General features: G+C 40.0%; 1 protein-coding gene across 1 annotated transcript; it reads left to right on the forward strand.

Moving 5' to 3' along the window:
- Positions 1 to 20,476: 20,476 nt before the first annotated feature.
- On the forward strand, positions 20,477 to 26,677 carry LOC122642254 (phenylacetaldehyde reductase-like). The gene is made up of 5 exons (XM_043835698.1): positions 20,477 to 20,679; positions 21,452 to 21,621; positions 24,513 to 24,704; positions 25,149 to 25,317; positions 26,487 to 26,677. The coding sequence occupies exons 1-5, from the start codon at positions 20,547 to 20,549 to the stop codon at positions 26,675 to 26,677; spliced, it is 855 nt and encodes a 284-aa protein (XP_043691633.1). The 5' UTR covers positions 20,477 to 20,546.
- The last annotated feature ends 523 nt before the right edge of the window (positions 26,678 to 27,200 follow it).

Raw genomic sequence — 27,200 nt, forward strand, 5'->3', positions numbered from 1 at the left:
CAAAGGGTCTGATCATAGAAAAGATTGCTTATATACAATAGAAACAAAAATGAAAAGATGGTACTCGTTTGGTAACAATTCCGTTCTGGGAGAATGTTCTTTTCACAGAAGTATTCTTTTTCGATTTCTTGCAGCTGTGAGGATAGTCTCGTGAAAGAAAAACAGCGTTTGTTAAAACTGTTACATTTTTGTTCCATGAAAAAATAACAGAAACAGTGTTTGATAGACATTTTACAAAATCACTTCTTTTCTGTGAAACAATTACATAAATACCATTATGTCCATTAGTAATCTATAATAATTATGATTATACTACCCATTATCATGAATAATACTATAATTAAAAAATTGTTGATAATTATATTGACGAAAATCAACATAGCTTTTGTACCTAAAATCAATACCTTGTTACATATAACTTTATTGAAATTAGAAAACCAAAGCAACATAACAGCAAGAAGAACAATACTTTATACATCAATTCCCAGCAATATAAACACCTAAATATTAGGCCAGCAACAAGGTATTCAAGCCTTTACAATCCCAACAATATATAATAGTGGCTTAAGCTGACCCCAGGAATAAACAGACCTGACCAGCTGATTATTCATCAAACTACCATAGAAGAGTAAACGAAGAGGGGCTCTAAAGTTACATATAACTTTATTGAAATTAGAAAACCAAAGCAACATAACAGCAAGAAGAACAATACTTTATACATCAATTCCCAGCAATATAAACACCTAAATATTAGGCCAGCAACAAGGTATTCAAGCCTTTACAATTCCAACAATATATAATAGTGGCTTAAGCTGACCCCAGGAATAAACAGACCTGACCAGCTGATTATTCATCAAACTACCATAGAAGAGTAAACGAAGGGAGGAAACTTTTAGAGCCCAAGGATTTATGAAACTTTCTAGACACAGTAGATAGAAAATTGTGGCTTCATCAATTTGGAGTTCATACGAACACATAACAATTAGGTTCAAACAGAGTTCTTCAAGTTTAAAATGTTAGTTGGATGCAATTTCACAAATACAACAATTGCTTACCAACCAAAAATAGGAAAGGATCATAGTCTAGTGCTGGTTTTTCTATCTGGCCAGACAAATAATAGTAGAAAAAGGGCTTTCAAGAACTGAGCTTGGGCTGTATCTGTTATTGGTTTTCACATGAAGCAATGAACAATGACTCTCTCTATGAACCGTATGGGCGAACAGCTAGTGATTCATGGATTATGATCAAAGCCAAACTGGATATTCTCAATAAGAATTCGGTTAATGCCCTTATCAAGTTCAGTTGACCCATGTATTTTTATGTGGCAGTGTCCTATTGCTTGCACAGCTAGTGCAAACAGCGTATTTATTCCATTGAAAGAATTATCCATTTTATGCAATTGATTGTTGTCAAGCATTTTACCAAAAAAAAATTTGAACAGGAATAATGTTCCTCTTATACAAGATAAAAATAAATCTTCTTATACTAATCCTTCAACTCTTAGCAAACCTCCTCTAAGCACAAGCCCTTCAAAGGTTTTACTGTTGCCTATAAGCCTGTAGGTATGTTAATCACTGACAGTAAATCAAGGGTAACACAGTGAACCACTTGAATGCAAGATATCAGAAACTCATATTTGCCTGTGAGTTCCATCAATTACACTGTCTCTCTAGACTCGAGGTTCTAAACCAGTGGTTAGGTGCCATATCCTCTCTTATCTCTCAACATTATAAAATGGTAGGATACCACACAACATTATATTCAAATAATAACACAGGGTGAACCTTCGATAACAGTTGTGTAACATTATAGAAATTCTTGCATTGTTCAGTCCCACGAACGCATCTCCAAGTGAAAAATTGGCTTCGCTAGATAATCCTAACCACTTAGAACAATTTCAATGTTGGGTGAACGACAATACAGACGACAAGATAAACTTTCTAATTCTTTAACTTGCAGTATTTCTTACTGTGTTGATAAAATAAATTGATTTAAAGTTCAAAATGCACAAATATATAAACCAAATCGACTCACCTGCGATTGTAGGCTATGAACTATAGATTTGTTCACCACTGATCCAACTTTCACTTATTTTTTCCCTGCAAAAATGAAATCCAATAGTTGCTTTATTCCATCTTCATCTTTGAGTGGATAAAAAAAAAATTTCATTTAAAAAAAAAATCAACAGATTTGTAAGTTTGGTCCATAAGGGAATGCCTAAGTTGCAAACTAACGATATGCATATGAGGATGAAAAAACCTCGGTTTGACATTGTGGGAATTTTGGGGTTTGGGGTTGAAAACGATGGGGAAATTAGAAAAGTTCGGTTTGTGGAACAGGGATAGGGAGAATAACAGTTCCCTGTTTGGCCATTCACTTCAACTTCGAGTGAACGGAAACCTAGGCTACAGCGAGAAATCCAGAAAGAGAGAGATAGAGAGGGAGAGTGAGAGCGACAGAGTTAGAAGAGCGGTAAAGAGAGAGTGAGGAGCAACGATTGCCAAGCTATACCTTGACACTCGGACGCCTACTTCAGCAAGTCGATTGAACTGCAGAGAGAGAGAGACAAGCTTCAGCTTTGTGTGCGTACGTTCACTCGAGTAGTAGAGAGTTGCGGAAGGTTGATTTGCCTTGCATTAGAGTCGCTTTGGCTGGGCTTTGAGTTGCAGAGGAGTCGAAGATGTGCGCCAAAAGATTAGAGAAGGGTTTGCGTGAGAGAGCCGAGTGTGTGTTTTATCAATTATAAAGAGAAGCCTTCCTCTGTTAATATAAAAAAAAAAAAAAGAAATTTAAGTCTACAATCCCTGGGGTTTCAAACAATTATGTCTACCACCCTGTGATTTCAAAATTATTTCTGTACCGCTGAGTACTAAATCTATTAGTTTTGAAAAGAAATGACATTTTCGCCCTTGTCGACTTCCCTTATTTCTACTCACCACCACCGCCATACCTTCCGCCTCCCTGCTAACAATCCCTGGCCAAGAGCTCTCACCACAATTGTAACATCCAACTTGAGCAACCTTCAGCATTAGCTGTAGCGATGAAGAAACAATTTTGAAGTTTGAAACATTAACCTTATAGATTGAGGAGGAACAGTGGAGCAGACAGACCAGAGAACACACAAAGACCCTGACGCCCCCGAGTTTTGCTTTAGCGATTGAGAAACAATTTTGAAGTTTGAACATTAGCCTTATCAGATTGAGGAGGAGCACTGGAGCAGAGAGACCAGAGAACATACAAAGACCCTAACGTCCCCAAGATGTTGCCTTCTTTCACTTAATGTCTAAAATACCCCTAACTCTTTAAAAGCAAAAAAAAGAAAAGAAAGAAAAACCTTCTTCTCTTTTTTTTGGGTGAATTACATGTCACCCCCCTGATTTTCAAATGAAACTTAAATCACCCCTTAATTTTTGAAAAACTTCAAATCACCCCTTCTACAATAACGGTGTTAGTCTACTGTTAATTATTGGTGTGAAAAGACTATTTTACTCTTGTACTAAAAGATTAGAATTAAATTTATAATACTACCCTTCCTTCATCTTCAACATTGGTCAAGGGTAGTTTAGGGATTTAAATTTATTTAACTGGCTGACATCATCACTTAACAGCATAAAACTAACGGTAGGGATTAATTTGTCATATTGGAATCTAAACCAGGGGATGATCTGAGTTTCGTTTGAAAACCAAGGGTGATGTGTAATGTACCCAGAAATTCTAATGAAAACATATTTAATAAACCCGTATCTATTAATTTCAATTACATGTCTTAGTAGCCAGAATTTGAGCCGGCTAAAGGGTATCCCTGTCTACCTTATATACAACTATTGTCTCAAAAAACTCAAAAAGACATTTGATATAAAATAGAAGATGATAGAGTGTCCACGGTCATTTGCAATTATTTCCCTCTTTCAGCCACATATTGAGATTTGCCGAATCTGTCTAGATATCTAGGTGTTGGATGTCTTGTTCTTTTGCAATCCGCAGTCCTTGTTCGATTGTCTTTCCTTCTGCTTCATCAGCAGAATCTAGAGAACCATAATCAAAAGATAAAGCAAATAAATCAGAATGACTCATTAATAGGGATGCCCAGCCACCATCTTTAGAACTGGATTGAAAACTCCCATGAGTTAAAAGGATTGAATGATCTTTTGGGTGACAGGATGAGAGCAAATCAGGTGGGGGTAGGTATGGGAGTTGAGACTGAAATGTTAGTATTTACTGGAGAAGGAACTGCTAAACTTAATATTGGTGGTCCACGATCTATAATGGATAGCCATTGGTTGATGTGGTAAAGAACACGACGGGGGTTTGGTTGGTCCTGTTCATGAAAAATACGATTTCGTTCCATCCAAATGAAATATACTTTAATATCATGTTTTGAAGATGTAGAATCCAAGAGCCTAGAAAACAAGGCTGAAACCAAATTAGATGTGATGGAGGAAATCTTTAACCCTCTGGGGCTAGCAAACCAGATGATTCCAGAAATGAGCACTCAAAAACTAAATGCCAAAGGACTCTTCTTTAGTTTGATAGAGTAGACATATGGTGTCAACAGGGAATATTTTGTTAATGAAATCCCAAGTAAGAAAGACCCTTATGGCAACATTTCAAGAGAAACATTTTAAACTTTAGCTTCCACAATAGCTTCTAAATAGATTTTTGAAATGGAGGAAGGGCAGGAGGACGATTATATCGCAAATTTGATATGCATGATGCAACAATTTTTATAGAGAAAGTCCTAGTTTTAGAAAAGGCCGGGACAGAAGAGCCCGTCTTCTGTGACTGTAGGTGAGAGTTTTACTTTGAGAATAGAGGTGACAATGTTAGGAGGGAAGAGGGATATTCAATGATATGGAATCGTTCAACTCCCCAACATGCATATAGAGGATAGAGGTGGAAATTGTCACACCCCCATCCCCGAACCACGGGAAATGCAACCGAGCATACAACTACGCTCTCCAACCACCGTAATCACCGATGCGCACTCCAAGACTAACTCATTCACAACGATGATAATAGGTAAAAAGGAAAGGATTAATATTAATAACATCGAGTTAGCAGAAGCTAGGTGATAACATATAAAATATTATCTATTCAAGTTTACCCCTTCAAGTACAATTCGTTCTAATCAGGACTTATGTATTACCTACTATATAAATAATACATCTATCATGAAAGGAATCAAAAGAATACACCTATAATTCAAAATGAATAATCAAGTGTATCAAAAGATGGCCACCGCCATAAGTCACCGTCCGCCAAGGAACACACATCGCAAGCAACACTCGGTCCATGCCCCACGATCTCCGGAGCCCACCAATCAACGTAACCAGCCTCGTGGAGTCTCGTACTACGTGCCACTCTGCTCGAATGTACCGCATCAACTAAAAATATGTTTCCTCGAGGAGTGAGCTCCAATCGAGCCCAATGAGTGGCTAAGCCACACAAGCATACACAATAATAATAATGAATGGGGTTGATCGCAAACCATACATGATGGACGGATACCAAGGTGTCCCATACCACCAAGGTAGACCGTACATCACATACAATTTACAATCATGCTACATGAATGAATGATGATGTATAGTTTTATTGTTATCCACCTAACACACAACTAAGTCAGTATAGTACTATAGCAACACCTTAGGTAGCATCCCGACATCGGTACCATAAACGGATGGTATACGGCGATGACAAACCCGAGTCGCTACCGAAGCCTCGCTGCACTCGGTCTCCACCAAGAGATATACGCAAACCCCGAGTCAAATCCCGTCCCGGCGTTCGGCCCAAAATACGGTTGGCGCCGAACTTCCGGTGGGTATACCGAATAACGGTCGGAACCCACGGATTTGACCGACACCTAACCCCCGTCGGTAAGGGTCATAGTACTGGGTAAACATTTATCCTAGCCGCATTCACCTATTGTATGAGTGAGGTACGCATGTGCATAGGCCGAGGCCGAGTCCATAGATACCGAAATACGGTCGGCCGGCTATCCTCTCGCCCTCTAGCCCATACGTACGTATACAAGTACGAGATGTGAATACCGAAGGCATCGGTCGGTCACCATCCCGTTTCCACCTAATGCAATGGACAACTCTAATGCAATTTCAAGTACGGCAATCTCAAGCCCAAGACCCACCACGGCACTTGGATCCCGCTCCGAAGCCCTAGATCTACATGCCATGAGTGAGTCCATATTATGGAATCCTCGTGTCCAAGACCAACCGGCACCCGAGTCCCATAACTAAATCCAACACCATTCGCACCATAGTGCAAGAAAATAAATAATATCGCAAGACAAGAATGTAAAGTCCTATCAACATCTAAACATTTATATCGCCCTATATCTTACTAATAGTTATATATTATAGCACACATGCATGAATGACATTCGCAAGACATGACACACAAACATTCCATAAATTAAGACGTTTGCTTAACTCACTCACCTTGATTCTCGGCCAATCGCAAGACGGAGCTCTTCAAATCGGGCGTTCGATGCCAGTACACCGCCCCACGTACTAATACGCCCGAGCCAGGCCGCCAACCTAAAGAGAGTGTACAACGTGGGGAGAGATTAGTGCCTTAGGGCTAGAAGAGTTGGGCCACATAAGTTATCAAACAAGGCTAAAATAGGGGACCGCACATACAAAGAAGGCTATATCATGTGCCCGTCCATGTGCCGTCCATGTGCCTGTCCCTCTCGGACTTTCCCACCGCGAGATCTAGGTTCTCGTGGACTGGCACTTGCATGTGCCTGTCCATGTGCCTCGTCCCTCTCGGACCTCACACCGGTAGATCTTTCTCGGGACCGCACTTGCATGTGCCTGTCCATGTGCTTGTCCCTCTCGGACTTCCCACCGGCGATCTAGTTTCTCTGTGGACTGGCACTTGCATGTGCCTCGTCCATGTGCCGCTCTTTCTGTTCATGCCATTCCGAGAATGGTTTTGCAGCCCCAAAGTCTTGGGCTAAAATGGGGTATTCTTAGGGGTTTTTAGGGGTCTCTTTGGCCATGAGAACAACCCCAACCAAGGTGCCATAGCACACACCCAACATGGGTTTGTAAACCCCATGATCGATTAGGTTTTCCTCCATTAAATACATATGGAAAGGAAACTCATGGGTTTGGGTATTGGGGTTTTGAAAGGGTCTTTAATCAATGTTATTTAACAACCCACAAACCACACCTCTATGGTCTTCCATGAGGGTTGGTGAAACCATAAATGGAGGTGAATCCCCAACTTAGGGTTCATAAATGGAGAAAGGGTGAAAGGGGGTTCAAGGTAGGATTAGGTGTCTTTATAACTAAGCTTCAAAGATTAGCCATTAATGGCCTTTCCATTAGGGTAGATGAAGCACTCATGGCTCATAAGTCCAAACCCTAGGTCTATAAATTAGGAGGTGAGAGAGAGAGAGAGAGAGAGAGAGAGAGAGAGAGAATGCTCACCAATGTAGGAGAGCAAGCTTGGGTTCCACCTCTCTTCCTTCTTCTTCTTCTACCTTTCGTTCCTTCTTTCTTCTTCTTCTTCTTCTTTTTCTTCTTCTTTTTCTTCTTCTTCTTTCTTTCCTTCTCTCCTTTCCTCTCCACGATTTAGGTTTTCTATTGTGAGGCGAATAGTGGATTGACCCCATTTACCTCACTTTAGTCTTAAGTCATGTTTGGTTGTCTTAGGTCTTTAGGTCAATTTTAGTTATTGGGCCCATTATACTACTAGGCCCATAATATGATTAGAATGAACATCAGGTCCTAAGCCCATTCTAGTATTTATACTCATGAGTTATTAGGATATTAACTTACTCCCAATCATCTGTAAGTGAGAACGGGTACACCGGCGAGGGCCGCGGATCCTCGAAATAAGGAAATGCTAGGAATGCACCCTCGAAGATAAACTTTCCCCTACCGCCGATGTACCTATCCTCGATGACTTCTCCGAGTCACGGTCAACAATCTTGTGGGATGGCTTGAGTATCATGGTCCACAGTTCACAAGCGCACTCCGCTCCTGGTTCTACATAAAAGGTTCAAACCAGACGGTGGTCGACCGAGTTTTAAACTGGATTTTGGGCACGGATTTAACATCCTCCCCACCTTATAAGAATTTCGTCCTCGAAATTGAGACGCACCTAGGTATCTGCATAGGTGAGGATACTTCGACCGCACTTCACCTTCTCATTAACGAGATGCCCCTTTAATCAATGAGATTGCCCCACCGAACTTTATCAAAAGTTACGTCGATTGTGAGGATTGCTTGTCCTTATAATCAAAGGTCTCTTCGTAGCTCTTTATGTGTCACCATGACAAGCGATGTGGCTTTTTAGTCTTGACAATATCAATGTAGGGGTGTACTTTCTCACATCATTACGTAAAATACATTAACACCTTTGCCCTCTTTGTCGAAACAAATTACTCCTTAGTTGGCGATACTCGCAAGAAAACATAATCGGCATAGCTCTTCCATTTAGATTAAGCCGCCATGATTCGGTCCCTTATCAAATCTACTTTTTCACAAGTGGCTTGTATCAATTCAGACCCTAATATTCTTTGCTAATCAACTTCCTCCCAATATAGTGGTGTTCGGAAATTTCTATTGTATCCGTGCTTTGAACGTGTCATACCTATAGTAGTTTGGTAGCCGTTGTTGTAAACAAATACTACGAGTGAGATGTGCTCATCCCGACTACCCTTCATATCAATGACACAAGCCCTGAGCACGCCCTCTAGGGTCCGAATAGTCCGCTCACGACTTACCATTAGTTTGTGGATGGAGAACCATGCTAAAATTCAGCAAGGTACCCATAGCCTTCTCGAAACCGCCACAGACTTCAATGCAAACTCGGGATCACGATTAGAAATGATATCCATCTCCATGTAAGTGAGTCACATTATCCATGTATAGCTTATTCAACTTGTCCATTGGATAGATCTCCTTTATTAGGATAAATGTGCTAACTTGCTAAGTTCTGGTCAACAATGACCCAAACAAAGATCAATACATTTAGCTATACCGGCAATTTAGTGATAAAATCCATAATGATGTATTTCCACTCGCTCGGAATAGGAAGTGATTACAATAGTCCATATGGTCATTGCCTCTCCATGCCACCTTAACTCGCCACCATTGGGTACACATAACCTATCCTTGAACCGAAGGATGTTATTTCCGTATAAGGTAAAATCGATTCCTCCCGCATCTCTTCCTCGAATGTCATCTATCAATTTCTCAGAACTCCGCATCGGTATGTTGGACTTCCTTAATCTTCTCCGCCAATGAGGGTTGTACTGTCGTGAGCGGCAAATAACATAGTAGCATCATCAATTAACACTTCCACCCCATTCTTCTTCTCGCTTCCTCTATAAGCCTCTCATTGATCGTTAGAGTCGGCAAGGAAGGGTTTGTGATTTCCTACTAATGCATCCGCCACCACACCGGCTTTGCTTAAATGGTATTGGATAGTGCTGGATAGAGGGGTTAAAACTATGCTCAACTTTCGCTCCGGATCGCTTAGTTATTTAGCTTAAACTAAGTTGTATTGATTTGTCCTCTAATAGTATCCACCTTACATAATGGTATAAATCAATTCCGGTTTAGTTAATATAAAGTCTAGTGTATATAAGGACCAAGTGAAAATCAAACTCGAGCTTATACTTCTAGAAATAGAGAGATGCAACTATTTCCATATACTTCATCAATATCTGCTCCTAAAATTTTGGGTTGAATGACACAAGGTCGTACTACTTTGCTTACCCGGCTTTTTCTATGAGGACTTTCACTTCCGATCCTCCAATACCTAACTTAGCTTTAGAATAAATTGAATATTGATGGAATCCTACCTGCTCACTCCCAATAACGGAGGGGACATTTAGGGACCCATTACTCCACTTATATCTATTGTTGAGCAAAGTTTTGTCGAATCCTTCAGCCCAGCTTCCTTTTGTTCTTGATCGCACTTGGCTACACTAACATCCGATATAATACTGTTCATCAACTTAAATTGCTAGATCTATCATTCTCTTCCAACTACATGATATAATCCATACCTCCTAGCATCCGTCCTAAATTATCCTTTCTAGATATCCATCGGTTCGTGGGTGTATAGACATATCGAGATTCAACTACGTGCCTATATATATATATATATATATATATATATATATATATATATATATATATTTTCACCGTCCCCTTCGAATCTAGACACAAATCTAGGGTTTCTCATGACAAGGTCCCCGAACGTACTGTGCCCATACACCAAGCCAATCCCAAAGATTCCTGTGAGATTTACCAACAAGTCCAAAAAAATGGCTCTCCGAGAGACATGTGGGGCCATAGGCTTAACCAAGGGTACTTAGGACCAATACTCAAAATTTCTAGGTGGTTCCCAAAGAAAGCCCGGCCCATCGAGGCTACGAGAAAATGAAAGATAATTTCCCCTAATCATTAGCCTACGTAATAAGTCCCGCTGAGAGTCTCTCACCGATAGCTAGCTTTTTATGGTTAGGCTAATCCCAATTATCATTATATTTTACATCATTGTTCATGACTTTACCTCATAAACCTTAGTATATATCCTTTTTTTTTTTTTTTGTAACTCCTAGGGTTTAATGTGTAGTTTCTCATCTTTTCTTCATTTCTTCATTTCTAAACTGGTTTATGTTCTATGGAAGTCTCCTACCTTTATTTGTATTATCAAAGCATTGTTCTATCAAGCAAAATTTATATATTCTCCTTGTTGTACCGATTCTTGTTTGTGGTTAAGGCTTTTAATATTTAACCCTAATTTAGAGTAAATCGGGTCGTGTGAACACCGAGTTAGTCCATGAGGTAGAGCATCACGCCCGATACCAAACTGTCACACCCCCATCCCTCGAACCACGGGAAATGCAACCGAGCATACAACTACGCCTCCAACCACCAGAATCACCGATGCAAGACCCAAGACTAACTCATTCACAACGACGATAATAGGTAAAAAGGAAAGGATTAATATTAATAACATCGAGTTAGCGTAAGCAGGTGATAACATATAAAATATTATCTATTCAAGTTTACCCTTCAAGTACAATTCGTTCTAATCAGGACTTATGTATTACCTACTATATAAATAATACATCTATCATGAAAGGAATCAAAAGAATACACCTATAATTCAAAATGAATAATCAAGTGCATCAAAAGATGGCCACCGCCATAAGTCACTCTCCGCCAAGGAACACACATCGCAAGAACACTCGGTCCATGCCCCACGATCTCCGGAGCCCACCAATCAACGTAACCAGCCTCAGGAGTCTCGTACTGTGCCACCGCTCGAATGTACCGCATCAACTAAAAATATGTTTCCTCGAGGAGTGAGCTCCAATCGAGCCCAATGAGTGGCTAAGCCACACAAGCATACACAATAATAATAATGAATGGGGTTGATCGCAAACCATATATGATGGACGGATACCAAGGTGTCCCATACCACCAAGGTAGACCGTACATCACATACAATTTACAATCATGCTACATGAATGAATGATGATGTATAGTTTTATTGTTATCCACCTAACACACAACTAAGTCGGTATAGTACTATAGCAACACCTTAGGTAGCATCCCCCGACATCGGTACCATAAACGGATGGTATACCGGCGATGACAAACCCGAGTCGCTACTGAAGCCTCTTGCACGGTCTCCACCAAGAGATATACGCAAACCCCGAGTCAAATCCCGTCCCGGCGTTCGGCCCAAAATACGGTTGGCGCCGAACTTCCCGGTGGGTATACCCGAATAACGGTCGGAACCCACTGATTTGACCGACACCTAACCCCCCTGTCTGCAAGGGTCATAGTCTTGGGTAAACATTTATCCTAGCCAAGATTCACCTATTGTATGAGTGAGGTACGCATGTGCATAGGCCGAAGGCCGAGTCCATAGATACCGAAATACGGTCGGCCGGCTATCCTCTCGCCCCTCTAGCCCATACGCACGTATACAAGTACGAGATGTGAATACCGAAGCGTCTCTTCGGTCACCATCCCGTTTCCACCTAATGCAATGGACAACTCTAATGCAATTTCAAGTACGGCAATCTCAAGCCAAGACCCACCGGCACTTGGATCCCGCTCCGAAGCCCTAGATCTACATGCCATGAGTGAGTCCATATTATGGAATCCTCGTGTCCAAGACCAACCGGCACCCGAGTCCCATAACTAAATCCAACACCATTCGCACCATAGTGCAGAAAATAAATAATATCGCAAGACAAGAATGTAAAGTCCTATCAACATCTAAACATTTATATCGTCCTATATCTTACTAATAGTTATATATTATAGCACACATGCATGAATGACATTCGCAAGACATGACACACAAACATTCCATAAATTAAGACGTTTGCTTAACTCACTCACCTTGATTCTCGGTCAATCGTCAAGTGCACGGAGCTCTTCAAATCGGCGTTCGATGCCAAGTACACGTCCCACGTACTAATACGCCCCGAGCCAGGTCGTCAACCTAAAGAGAGTGTACAACGTGGGGAGAGATTAGTGCCTTAGGGCTAGAAGAGTTGGGCCACATAAGTTATCAAACAAGGCTAAAATAGGGGACCGGCACATACAAAGAAGGCTATATCATGTGCCGTCCATGTGCTCTGTCCATGTGCCTGTCCCTCTCGGACTTTCCCACCGCAGATCTAGGTTCTCGGGGACCGGCACTTGCATGTGCCTCGTCCATGTGCCTCCCTCTCGGACTCACACCGTAGATCTTTCTCGGGGACCGCACTTGCATGTGCCTGCCCATGTGCTTGTCCCTCTCGGACTTCCCACCGGCAGATCTAGTTTCTCGTGGACCGGCACTTGCATGTGCCTGTCCATGTGCCGTCTTTATCGCTTCATGCCATTCCGAGAATGGTTTTGCAGCCCCAAAGTCTTGGGCTAAAATGGGGTATTCTTAGGGTTTTTAGGGGTCTCTTTGGCCATGAGAACAACCCCAACCAAGGTGCCATAGCACACACCCAACATGGGTTTGTAAACCCCATGATCGATTAGGTTTTCCTCCATTAAATACATATGGAAAGGAAACTCATGGGTTTGGGTATTGGGGTTTTGAAAGGGTCTTTAATCAATGTTATTTAACAACCCACAAACCACACCTCTATGGTCTTCCATGAGGGTTGGTGAAACCCATAAATGGAGGTGAATCCCCAACTTAGGGTTCATAAATGGAGAAAGGGTGAAAGGGGGTTCAAGGTAGGATTAGGTGTCTTTATAACTAAGCTTCAAAGATTAGCCATTAATGGCCTTTCCATTAGGGTAGATGAAGCACTCATGGCTCATAAGTCCAAACCCTAGGTCTATAAATTAGGAGGTGAGAGAGAGAGAGAGAGAGAGAGAGAGAGAGAGAGAGAATGCTCACCAATGTAGGAGAGCAAGCTTGGGTTCCACCTCTCTTCCTTCTTCTTCTTCTACCTTTCGTTCCTTCTTTCTTCTTCTTCTTCTTCTTTTTCTTCTTCTTTTTCTTCTTCTTCTTTCTTTCCTTCTCTCCTTTCCTCTCCACGATTTAGGTTTTCTATTGTGAGGTGAATAGTGGATTGACCCTATTTACCTCACTTTAGTCTTAAGTCATGTTTGGTTGTCTTAGGTCTTTAGGTCAATTTTAAGTTATTGGGCCCATTATACTACTAGGCCCATAATATGATTAGAATGAACATCAGGTCCTAATCCCATTCTAGTATTTATACTCATGAGTTATTAGGATATTAACTTACTCCCAATCATCTGTAAGTGGAGAACGGGTACAAGCAGGGCGGGCGGATCCTCGAAATAAGGAAATGCTAGGAATGCACCCTCGAAGATAAACTTTCCCCTACCTCTGTCGATGTACCTATCCTCGATGACTTCTCCGAGTCACGGTCAACAATCTTGTGGGATGGCTTGAGTATCATGGTCCATGATTCACAAGCGTACTCCGCTTCCGGTTCTACATAAAAGGTTCAAACCAGACCGGTGGTCGACCGAGTTTTAAACTGGATTTTGGGCACGGATTTATGAAATAGTAGAAGAAAAGGAAAACTTGGGTAGAGTTGGGGTCCATGGAGCAGACCATATCTTCACATGGTTACCTGATCCGATTCTCCAACATAAGAATTGTCTAAATAAGGGGCGGACTTTTAAAATGCCTCTCTAGAATTTTGAGCATACTCAAGGAAAGAAGTATTGCAAAAATATTTTACCTTGAGGGTTTGGACCCAGAGGGAAGAGGGGCTATGTAGAAGTCGCCAACAGAGGTTTGATAGAAGGGCGAGATTATGGGTTTAACTACTGCGAAAACCTAGTCCTCCTTGAGATTTGGCCTTACATAGAGTCTTCCAAGAAATTGTGTGTACTTTATGATTATTTTTCCCATGGCCCCAGAAGAAATCTCTCTGAAGTGCATCTAGTTTATGACATATAGCGAGACCGTTGTGGCCAGAGAAAATGAACAGTACCTACTTCAACATTTGGTAAAATGGTCTTTTAAATCATTTTTAGGGATGTGAGGGTGGTATGGTTTGGATGTAAGGGCAAGAGTCCTTCTTGAGAGAGATACTGATGACTATTCGTGTCCTGTTGTCGTTATCACCAGGGGTGGTGAAAAAATTCAGCGTCTACAATGGGGTTTAGGGTTTAGGATATAGGGTTTAGGGTTTAGGTTTAATGTTTAGGGTTTTGGTTTAGGGTTTTGGATTTAGGATTTATAGGTTTAGGGTTTTGGTTTAGGATTTTGGCTTGAGGGTTTAGAGTTTAGTGTTTAAGATTTAGGGTTTCGGGTTTTGGATTTAAGGCATGGTTTAAAGTATCAGTACGTATCGTATCATATCGTATTGGTATCGGTCGATACCGATACTATACATACCGATACATCTGTTTTTTTTTTTTTTTAAATGGGCTGTCTTGAATTGTATCGAAATGTATCAACCGATGCAATACGATATGATATAATACGATACAACCAATACATTTTGATACCATTGATACATCCATGAAATGTTTCTGTGGGTGGTTTAATACGTATCAACTAATACGGTTCGATACATACCAATACATACCGATACATACAGATACATATCGATACCATCGATACATTCCATAAAAAAACTATTTTCACTTACAGATTGGATACAATTCCTATTCTAACGGAAAAAATGAAGGAAAACTCTCAACCAAGAGTCTAAAATCTTGCCTTTAATTTTGGATTTTCACACTTTTAGATTAAAAAACGAATCAAGGAGAGCTCCAACATCATCCTTTGCATCATCTGATACTCTTCATGGCTATAGACGATTACAACATGTAAGAAACCTCATCTTTTAGAACAATCTAAATTTAATTAATGCACTTGTTTGGTTATACATTATTCTCCATTTTAATGTTTATACATGACACTTGTTATATATTGCTTATTTATATTGTTTTTTATTCCAAAAGTGTATTTTCATGTGTATCTTTACCATTTCTATGCATATCTATATTGTTCGATACGTATGATACGATACGATATGTCTCTTAAAATCACCCGACCGATATGATACTTTAAACCTTGGTTTAAGGTATAGTGTTTAGGGTATAGGGTTTAGGGTTTGGGATATATGGTATAAGGTATAGGGTTCAGGGTTTAGGGTGTAGGTTATCGGGTTTAGGGTATAGGGTATAGGGTATAGGGTTTAGGTTTTAGGGTCTAGGGTTTAGGGTTTAGGTCTTAGGGTTAAGGGTATAGGTCTTAGAGTTTAGGGTATAGTGTATAGGGTATAGGGTATAGGGTTTATGGTATAGGTATAAATTTAGGGTATAAGGTTTAGGGTTTAAGATATAGGGTATAGGGTTTATGGTATATGGTATAAGGTTTAGGGTATAGGGTATAAGGTCTAGGGTTTAGGATATAGGGTATAGGGTTTATGGTATACAATATAAGGTTCATGGTATAAGGTTTAGGGTATAGTGTATAGGGTTTAGGGTATATGGATTAGGGTTTAGTATATTGTGGTTAGGGTATAGGGTACAGGGTTTAGTGCATATGGTTTTAGGGTTTAGGGTTTAGGATATAGGGTTTAAGGTATAAGGTTTAAGGTATCCATCCCAACTTGTTGATTATCGCAATTTGATGATTTGTATCCATCCCAACTTGCCATTGACAAAGATTGATAGATCCATGCGATAAAAGACCTCCCACCTACCCCCAATGGTTAAGTTTCAGCCCCAAACAAGTAAAGAAAATGTTTTAATTAAATTTGACACATAGCAAGAATGCCATTAGCATTTTGTCAAATTTAAATAAGGATCGAGTTTCCCTCCACCCATGGTGAATGGGATCCCATTCACCAAGGCGGGAGATAGGGGTGTCAATGGGTCGGGTTAGGCCGGGCCTGCCCTAAACCCTAACCCAGCCCTCGAGACCTTAACCTAAACCCTAACCCAACCCAACCCTGGCAGGGCCAAGAAACCCTCAACCCAGTCCCGACCCTGCCAGGGTTTTCTCTAACCTAACCCGACCGTGATTGACCCTGATAAGGTCGGGCAGGGTTGGGTTGGTGCTGATTGACCCTGTCCCTGACCTGACCTTGACTTAAATTTTTTTTTTTTTTTGGAAATGGTTTTTGCTATATAATCAGTGAACAGTATCATCTTTTTTTTTTTTTTTTTTAAAGAACCATGAATCTTATCTAATTAGAAAATAAGAGCCAACCATTGAAGCTATGTGCCATGAATTCAAGCCAAAGAATAATAGAATCCGACCAAAGAACCACAAATTACCCAAATCAAAAGATGAAACATTGAAGGGTTTTACCTTGCCCATCAGTTTAGAACTCAAAGAAAAACTCCTCTACAATGGAATTATATGGAGCCTTAGCTCTTGGTAGACAATCACAGAGATGAATCCTCAACATAAACCCAAAATTTAAGAGCTTAGCAAGCTCAAATCGATCCTCCAGAACTGAGAACAAAAAGCCAATAATGTAGGAATAGAGAAGAATCAGCCATAGCCAGCGAAAATAGAGTGAACCTCTCTCAAATTTCAGATAGAAGAACCCCCACTCATCTCTTTGAAAATTTCACTCTCTGAAACCTTAGAAAACAAACCCCAAATCGAAATTGTCAAACTCTATAAGAACCCAGATTTTTCTCTCCACCTCAATTCTTCTCACATCCCAGATGTTCCAACCCCTAGGGGTTCTTCTTGCCTTCGATTTATAGCCTCTTACTGTGCGCTGTGCGCCGGTCTCGATCTTTGATGGTGATTTGCGCCCCCATGTGCCTTCTCCATAACCGTTTTGGGAAGGTTCGGGAAGACTCGAGATGGTGAGTTTATTCTTTGCGCATAGATGCCATGCTTGGAGAGGGTAGAGACCATTTTGAGTCATTCTAGAGGGTTCCAGAGAGGTTGAATGGTGAGATCTCTCAACCCAAACCCTAATCCATGCTTTTCTTCTTTGAGAAACCCAGTGGTAAAACCTTATCAAAGAATAAACTATAACTCCTCAAACAAGTCTATGATTTCAGAACTTAGGGTCGCCTCGTAATCCAGACCAGAAAACAATACTTGGAGGATTTAAGTTGTGCAATAGCCTAGTTGCAGGAAAAAAATCTCAAAACAGAGTTTGGTTGCTGTTTGGTGATTTTAGACCTGGAAATTAAAGAATCGATCTTATAACTTCAAAGATATCAGTAATAATGGGTCAAACATAAAATCTGGAGAGAAACAGATCTAGTGTGTTGTAGTTACCAACAGATTATGAGATTAAGCAAGCTGAAACGAGTTTTGGTTGCTGATCGTCAAGTGAATTCAGGAAGGAGGAGCCGAGGAAGAGGAAGGCAGACTGCTAGCGTCGAGCGGTGGCTTTTCTTGTGGATGAAGACTGAAGAGTGAAAATTGAAAAATGAAAAGGGAATATGGGAGTAGGGTTACTCATCTCTTAGACTCTTATGGGCATTTTTGTATTTTCACTTATAATATTATATATTATTATAAATATAAATGCTTATAACTAATACAGGGTCGGGTCCTGGCCGGGCTAAGCCCGGGGTCTTATCCTGAACCTGACCCGACCCTGCCAGGGTCAGCCAAAAACTCAACCCTAACCAGTCCTTCGGGCTGGTAGATCAGGGTGGGGTCAGAGCCGGGCTCAGGGCGAGTTTGGGCGGTTTCAGGCCAGTCGGGCATTATTGACACCCCTAGCGGGAGAGGGCGGGAAAAAATATCAGGAGGTATTTTGGAACATACTAAAACTCTAGGAGGGTGAACCATCCTCTAAGGGTGGAGCGAAACTTAGTTCTTTAAAGAATAGGTCAAAGAAAAGAAAAGGTGTAGGGGGGAGTGTGGACCCTCCACCCACATGGACAGAGAATTTTCCATCCCACATGCTTCTTTATGTGAGCTAACGTATGAAAGCGGTTTTAGAAAAACAACCAAACCTAAGTTTGGTTAAGAATAAAACTCTAAATGGTGGATACATGCTTTCTTCAGAGTCCCATATCACACCTATGAGCTATATGAACTTGGTTAAAGTAATGCAGCGTACATAGTTTTTCAAGTTGAATTTACAACTCACAATTTAAAGGAAAATAAATTCAGAAGTGCTTCGGCACTTGCCTAACACTCAAATGATACTTAACCATCATAGTCAATCTCCCACTATCCATGGAGTGTTGTTCTCATATCCGAAGGTGTGGGGATGACCCTGGGTGTTGTCCCCATATTCCTCATACATACTTAAGGTTCGGACAATTCCACACACACACCCCTTCAAAATTCCACGTACACCCCTTGCTTCTCAACCTATAGCCATTTAAGTCCACGCCGTAACATTCAGACGATGAATGCTAACGTGATGAAAGTAACGTATAGTTATACCATTTTTAGGATATAATTACCAAAGTGCCCTCGTCTTCTCCAAATCATTTTCCCAAAATCCATCTTCCATTGTGAATCATCGACCCTCTGTCGCTGCAATCGAATAAAAACGGAGAACAACATGAGGGCGGGTGCTAGGGTTTTGCAACAGGCAAAGAATCGATCCATGAAGCTTATCAAGAACCTGAAAGCACGTAGAATCCAAGGAGATCTTCGCCGGTTGCATCAGATTCGTCTTCGACTCAGAATCCAGATTCAAGTTCACCAGAATCCCAATGGCTTCTGACCCAACGACATGGGAAGTGAAAGGACCAAGCAGAGAGGAGATCAGGTTGACACCACCACCACCACCCACCATCTTCCCCAAATTATTTTCTGCGGATCTGTTTCAGATGTCTTTTTCTTGTACACTTCTGTACATTGATTGGCATCGGGAACCATCGGTTCCTTTCCTTTCGTTCTCTGATTTATTTCTTGATTCAAAAAGCCAGTTTTTGAATTTGTATTCAATCGGATTCAAAGCTGACAAGTTCCTCACGGTTACCTAAACATTATGTAAAGCATATCTGATGTTCTCTATAATCTAAACCTCCACTTCCTGTAATAGATATCCCCAATCTCTATTGGTAGCTTTTATTTGGGTCTTCCAAAATCCCAACTCCCACTCTCCATCAGATCTAAATTCTGCTCAGTGAGAGTGAATCCAAAAACCACCAAATTAAATCCCCACACTTATTAAGGCCCACAGGCTCAAATAACATTAGGTTTGTACTGCACCAACCTTCTCAAAGGTGAACCATTTGAGAATGTTAGATCTCTTATAAGTCTGACCGGTGCAAAGGGTCACAGGGTCTTGCATGAATTTTTATCGTATGCGGGATCGGTCCCGTTCCCTAGTGCCTCTCTCAAGAGGAGGGTGGATGGTGGACCCCACCCAGGTAGAGTGTTCGGTCAGGTGCCCTGGGTGGGTCCCACCCCTATTGTGAGAGGCACTAGGGAATCGCACCGGTCAGGAAACCATAGACGATAACGATTCGTCTTGGATAAGCCCAAGAGAGATAGGGCAGATGAAGACCGAGCAGAATGATGGGTGGTGGTGGTATTGGGGGTATCTACACTTGTAAAAGAAGAAGATGATTTGGGGAAGATAAAAAGGTTGGGCAAAAATGTTTTTTCAACTTATAGGGGTGGTTAGAAAAAAGGGTAGTTTGGTCAATAAAAGAATATTTTAAGCATTTAACGAGAAAAGTAGGAGGTGTATATGAAATTTTGAAAGGGTACATGTGGAATTGTCAAAATCTTAGGGATGCATGGGGAATATTGAGTCCATTTTAGAGGGTATACATATTTAACGCTTAAAATAACTCATCATGTTGTAGACATGCATGTTGGGTATGTGTATTTAACCCTTAAAAATAATTCATCGTGCTGTGGACATGTATGTGGGTAGCTAATCCGGACTCTACTTATCCTTACCCTCGTTCAAATGTCTTGTTTAAGTGGAGGTAAGGCAATCATTGCGTACTTCATTGGGTCTAGGCTGCATGGTCCTACAGGCCAGCTGGATCTGGATTGCTCTACTTATGTACACCATTCATTTCCTCCTCTTTTCAACATTTCTTTTGTTCCATATCAGCAACCAAAGAGAGTAAGACCACAAGGAAACCATGGAATCAGAGACAATGAGCGGTACTGGGAAGACGGTGTGTGTAACAGGTGCTTCAGGGTATATTGCCTCATGGCTGGTGAAGCTTCTGCTCGCAAAAGGATACACTGTTAAAGCTTCTGTTCGTGACCCAAGTCAGTATATATATATATCTTAATTTTGAATATCTCTATTCTTATTTCAGTTACTAAGCTTTATATTTACTGTCTCGTAGAGATGCTCTGTAATGTCTCTCTACTCCTGCATTGTGAGATTCATTTCTGGGCTACTTTCTACATACTTCAATTAGTTCTATTTCGAGTCTGTTTTGAATTATAGCATCACCCATTTCAAGGTTTTGCCTCAAATGTCATCCATTACTAGAGTATGCTGCTTTACTCTTCCTCATTGACATCGTAGAGATGCTCTGTTGTCTCTTTGCTCAGTCCTGAATCCAGGTAGTCTTATGGGGTCCGGCCCACAAATGATTTTTTGATCATATGGATTTCTAGTAATAGCACAGTTCCAGTTTGTTAACCCTAGCAATTTCAATACATATATGTATATATCTTGGAGATTGTTTCCCCTGTTTCTTTTGGTTTTGATGCACATAAAGCATATTAATCTCATCTGAGTACATTTCCTCCCAAATTAGATTCAAGATGATAGTCAACTTCTTTCATTGATTTCCTATTCTACATTAGGTGATAGAAAGTCCAAGTAAAGTTCATACTTCCAGGTTATGTTTTAAGGATGAACCACAAATAAAATGTCACTCAGCCATCGTCTCGCTATTCCATCATGACTGTTTAGTATCACACTTGTGACACAATTAAACATTCGAATGCCTAACTTATCTTTGCAGGTCAAGGATGGCTGTGTTACTGTCGTTTAAATTCATTAAATTCGGTTTATATGCCATCGCAGATGATCCAAAGAAGACTGCACATTTACTTGCTCTCGATGGGGCAAAGGAAAGACTTCATTTATTCAAAGCAAGCCTATTGGAGGAAGGATCGTTTGATTCTTTAATGGATGGATGTGAAGGTGTTTTCCATACAGCATCTCCAGTTAATTTCGTAGACAAGAATCCACAGGTTCATTTCCATTACATCCTTGAGATAGTTTCAACTGCTATTTAGCATTTTATAACTTTTCTTAGCTACGAATTGTTACTGTCCATTTCTTTATTTTCTGATCTCCTCGATCTTGTGGTACTGCGCTGGACTTCCTTCCCCACCCCCTTCCTATCTTGGCTTTGTTCTGCATGATTCTAAGCTTTTTCTCTTTTTTAATGGTCTGGGGGTAAGGCTGTGTACATTGTGACCCACCCCAGACCCCGCAGTGCCAGGAGCCTCATGCATTGGGTCACTTTGAAAGTTACTCACACCCCCCCCCCCCACACACACACACTGGGTACACCCTTTTTTGTTCATTTGAAGGGAATGTTTGTGCAAGTTAGGAAACAAAGCTGCATGCAGAATAACTTTCAAAGTGATAAATTCAATAAACAACTTCTATATATATATATTTGAAGTTGTTAAAGTTCCATCTGGCCTGACTCTACCTGATCTTGGGCATTACCTTATCTTTAGATTGATTTGGGAAGCACTTCTAGAACTCAGGTTTGCTTTTTCTAAAAATTTCCTTCAGACTTTGGGAACCAGAGCCTGACCATATGCGTTATGTGTTATAATTGCCTCCTTTATCAAATAAATTAATTGGTTTAGGGACAATTATGTTCTAAAGATTGATAAGATTTTAGTTCAAGCCTTTCCAAGCTCACATAATGTACTTTTAGCTTCTATGATATTGCAATTGCAATTGGAGTGGATATATATTCAGCCTACAACCTGATTGCTACCTGAGTTAAGGAATGAAATTCAATGCTTTTACAAATTGGTCCTGTTAGTTTGAATGAGTCATGTTGCAAGAGGGAGTATTCATTTTTGTTGTGTGAGTTTTGCTGGAACTAATGAATGGGAGTACATTCAACTATTGTTCACTCACATGTGCAGTTTCCTTATCTAGATAAGCATGATGGCACTTGAAAATTGTGCTTTCAATTATTGCTACTAATAGTAGCGCTTAAGCATTATCCTACATAGTAAGTGACACCTGAAAAAGTGATTGATTTTGCCATTTGGGGTTAGAGATACAGGGCTGAAACCTGCCTCATGGAAAGGGATAACTTGAGGAATGTGGTGACAAATTTTGAGCCGCAAACTCAGATGCTGCATGTCAGAGCTAGGGAAAAAAAAACACTAGGAGTTGCTGCTCTGAACTACTTCGGACATGTGGCAGCTGAATATTCAAGTTAGGGACTTTTGTATTAATTCTGTTTTATTCAAACATAGGTCCATCAATTGGTTCTCAGGTGTGTTGAATAGTGAAAACAAAAGGGGAAAAAAAATACCAAGTTCTTTGTAGGATTTCAACCCAACAAGTGCCCACCCTTTTCATCAAGTTTTCCCCTTTCCATGTGGCAAGTTCCAGCCACTGCATGCTGTACTGAAGCACAAAAACCGCAAACTTTTTAATCCTAACATATGTGTGCTTTTTATATGTTTGCACACATGTATATACTTGATTACATCCAAACACACGAAAGCCCACAAAAGTCATGCTTATGTGTAGATGTTAATTTATTGCATTAATATTTATGTAAAGTGGTGAACATGTGGATTGTGGAATATATGTTTATCACTGTACTAGAATGTGTGGGTCCTTTATCTCTCTTGGGGGGGGGGGGGGGGCTGACCAGACCAGACTCCTTGAGAAATTGGACTTTGATTCTTTTGTCAATGTCTTTGTTTTGAGACCAATCCCGTTTCCAAGTCCATGCAGCAACCAAAAAATGAGATTTTACCCTCACTTAAGTAGCAATTGTGCACATGTTCATTAATGGTAATCGCATTAATGTCCAAAAATGATTTTTAGCCATAATGGTTAAATGACTCTCGATCTTATCATGGTCTTGCTATTATTCTAATTTATTTTAAATAGAAATGTAAATGATACCAAACACCTGCAAAAACGTGTTTTTTGTCAGAAAAAAAAATGATACCAAAGAGAGCCTAACATAAGCATGGAATTTTAGGTTGTATGATCAGAATAGATCTCCTTTGGATTTTTCTGTGGAAACTATAGAAAACCAACAATGTAGAATGGAGAGAAAAAGAAAGATAATTGAAATAGATCAGTGCTAGTCTGCAAGCCATAATCCTACCAAGTAGGTGACAAATGCTTTAATCAACTCAATCGTTAGTATAATGGGTGTGTATCTACTTGGTTTATCCTTATAACATCCTAGTTGCAGTGGATTCCCTAAAACATAGGATCAAAACTACACTGTACTTCCTGAACTTCTAGTCTGAAGTTCTATTGGCATTACAACATAAATAGTGACTAACTGTGGTTGTGGAAAAAACCTTCGATGTAAAAGCTGCTTAATCATGACTGGCTTCAAAGGTGGAAACTTTATCAGAACTTGACTCAGTTTTGCAACTAAAGATACTAATCTGAGCTACAATATGTACCCATCAATTGGCTTAAGTGACATTCAGTTGCTGAGAAATCGGGCCACTTGAGTTCATTGATTGAATCGAAGTAGGCCAAAATTCCTAGCTAAACTTATGAGCCCTAAACCCATATTGTGAGTAACAAGAAGGGAAGAGGTGTTTGGATTGTCCATGAACTTTTTGCATGGACTATTTTTGCCTGTTTAATGATGTTTGGCATCTCTATGTCTTCCTTGGCTCCATAATGGATTGTTGCTTCCTTTAAACTTTATGTTTGACTACCATCTCAGTAACCATTGCAATGATGAAAATGGACCTGATGTGGTCTCAGGATTTTCATCATATAGTTAAATCATTCCCTTAGATATTTACTTTTTTAGTTCATAAGTATAAATGTTCTATATCCATATTAACCTTTTGTGGCTATTCTGATACATGTTCATTCTCTGTTTCACTATGCGTTTCAGGCCGAATTAATTGATCCTGCATTAAAGGGGACACTTAATGTTCTTGGGTCCTGTGCAAAAGCTCCGTCTGTTAAAAGAGTGGTTGTAACATCCTCTGTAGCTGCAGTTGCATACAATAGAAAACCTCGAACTCCAGATGTGGTAGTTGATGAAACTTGGTTTTCAGATCCAAAGTTTTGCAAAGAGATTGAGGTGGGTGTGGTTGTGAAGTGTTGTTTAGCTCTTATTGTCTGGGCCCTTTAGGCCTTGGACTTGGTTTTGTGAATGTCTTACTTTGACTCAATTTTCTATCCCACTTAAAGTTGTTTTGAAATTTCATTTTATGGATTTTTTTAGGGATAAATATATATTTTAATCTAACTGTCCATAATGAAAATAGGGAGAGGGTTCCCTACACTGCTTCAGTGCAGTTTCGGGCGAATAAGGGAACCCCATTTTAAATCTGACAAAAGGGGGAGGGGCACTTATGGCATATCACCCCCTCACATGAACAGAGTGATATGTGGGGGGGGGGGGGTGCAATTTCATTTTTGAGTTGGCGTTGTATGAAACCTTTTCCCATGAAAATATTACTGTGTTGTGGATTTACTAATTTATTGGTCCAGTATATCTAATGAGCTTCTTATTCTCATATAGATCATGGGTTGGTATTTAGCTTCGAAGACCTTGGCTGAGGAGGCTGCCTGGAAATTTGCAAAAGAGAAAGGGATGGACATGATTACAATAAATCCATTCATGGTGATTGGTCCTCTTTTACAGCCAACACTAAATGAATCTACAGGATTAATTCTGAAATTAATAAATGGTATGCTTTCCTATTATTGAAGTTTTTTTTCTCTCTGCTCCCATCCCCCTTAACCTCTCTTTTCTCTCACCCCCTTTTCTCCAATTGTGGAGGTTAACGTTTTCCCCAGTATATACTTATTCGCCTAAAATGATTTCTATGAATGACTAGTATTCTTTTCAGGTTAGTCAAAGCCTGCTTCAGAATTTTAACATAGATAACACAATTGTCTAACAAACTTAATTGAACAAATTATGGATCTATCTAAAATTAAACGTTACAGACCACTTCTATATAGAGGAATTGAAATTGAATACCACAAGCTCTTAGGAAAATGGAGCAACTAGTACCTTCAGAGATTCCTCGCTGTATGCTGTGTAAAAGAAATTTTCCTTAAGAGAAAAAAGCTAAACATCCTTACTATATGTCCTCACATGGTCGCGTCCTTGGCCCCATGGCAAACATGGAAGATAGGAGGTCCATGTGATAGTGGATAGAACACCCATTTCACTGGTCAAACTTTAGCATGAAACAAGTAAAAAAAATTAAAGTTAATGGTTTACAAAATTACAAGAATGCCATTTCATAATAATTCTAAGGCATTCTTGTAATTTGTCACATTTTAGACACTTCCCCTATTTTTTTAGGGCTGAAACTTAACCATCGGGAAAGGTGTGGGGTCTTCTATCACATGGACCCACCAATCTTTGGTCATGGCAAGTTGTGATGGACATCACTCATCATATTGTGGTAGTTCATATTCAGTAAACTGATCACTATTATTTTTTTTTGTTTTTGTGGTATATTTTTGTTGACACACATAGTTCCTAAGCAGGCAGCATGTCTGTTATTTGAACATAGGCCTTAAAATTCGTAGGATGTTGTATACAATCACATTCATAGTTGTCATGGCAGAAGGACAAGCCGTGGCACTGGCCAGCTGGCTTCACAATGGATAGCTGACTTATCTAGATCCCTTGGCATAAAGGGAACTGGTCACCTTGGACCTGAGGGGGTACCCTGTTCTGTTGGCATCAACTTGACAACTATGATAAGATTTAATAGTTAGTTAAGGGAATATGTTACCTATGTGTTTTTAGAAAGAAAAACCAAAGTCTATTTTTTGACCTTATATTTTATTTTGTTATGTCACTCTTGTGATATAAGTGCCAATGTTTTAACTGCTGCAGGAGCACAAGTATTGCCCAATGAAACATTTGGATGGGTTAATGTTAAAGATGTTGCAAATGCACATATTCAGGCATTTGAGATCCCTTCATCCAATGGAAGATATGTTTTAGCTGAGAGAGTTGCTCATTATTCAGAGATTGTGAAAACTTTGCATGAACTTTATCCAACTTTGCACCTTCCCGAAAAGTAAGTTTTGCAATCTAGATAAGTCAATTGCTGGAATAGTAACTGAAATAAATAAGATGACACTAAATTATAGTTACTTCTGGTGATATATTGGATCCCTTTTTGCTGACAACAATTTATCAAGTAAATTATGTTTTCCCTGTAATTTTACATTATGAACTTTGGTATATGAAGTGAGATTTGATATTTGACTTCTTGTAGTCACAAACTATATCATATTTCAATATAATTTGTTGGACACATCTCCCTGTAGGTTTTTACATACCCTTCCATGTAGTGTCAAAGATGTCTAGACACTCCTTTAGACCTCCTAAGGATTTCAACACTTGTCGCAATGGGGGCTAGGGTTTAAATCCCTAATCGCAATGGGGACTAGTGTTTAAAACCCTAATCGTAGGAGAAAAAAGAGAGAAATTCATAGCTCAAATCTCTTTGGATTGATCCATTGCCCTTCCCCTTAAGTTTCAATATATAGATGAGGGAACCTTAATCCTAAGTGAGGCCCATAAGCCTAGTGGTGGGATCCT

This window comes from Telopea speciosissima, chromosome 10 (assembly GCF_018873765.1).
Source record: "Telopea speciosissima isolate NSW1024214 ecotype Mountain lineage chromosome 10, Tspe_v1, whole genome shotgun sequence".
Lineage (NCBI taxonomy): Eukaryota > Viridiplantae > Streptophyta > Magnoliopsida > Proteales > Proteaceae > Telopea > Telopea speciosissima.

Coding starts and splice junctions, on each gene's coding strand:
- LOC122642254 (XM_043835698.1), top strand. CDS start 20,547: ATGGAATCAGAGACAATGAGCGGTACTGGGAAGACGGTGTGTGTAACA. Junction 20,680..21,451: donor AGCTTCTGTTCGTGACCCAA/GTCAGTATATAT, acceptor ATGCCATCGCAG/ATGATCCAAAGAAGACTGCA. Junction 21,622..24,512: donor TCGTAGACAAGAATCCACAG/GTTCATTTCCAT, acceptor TATGCGTTTCAG/GCCGAATTAATTGATCCTGC.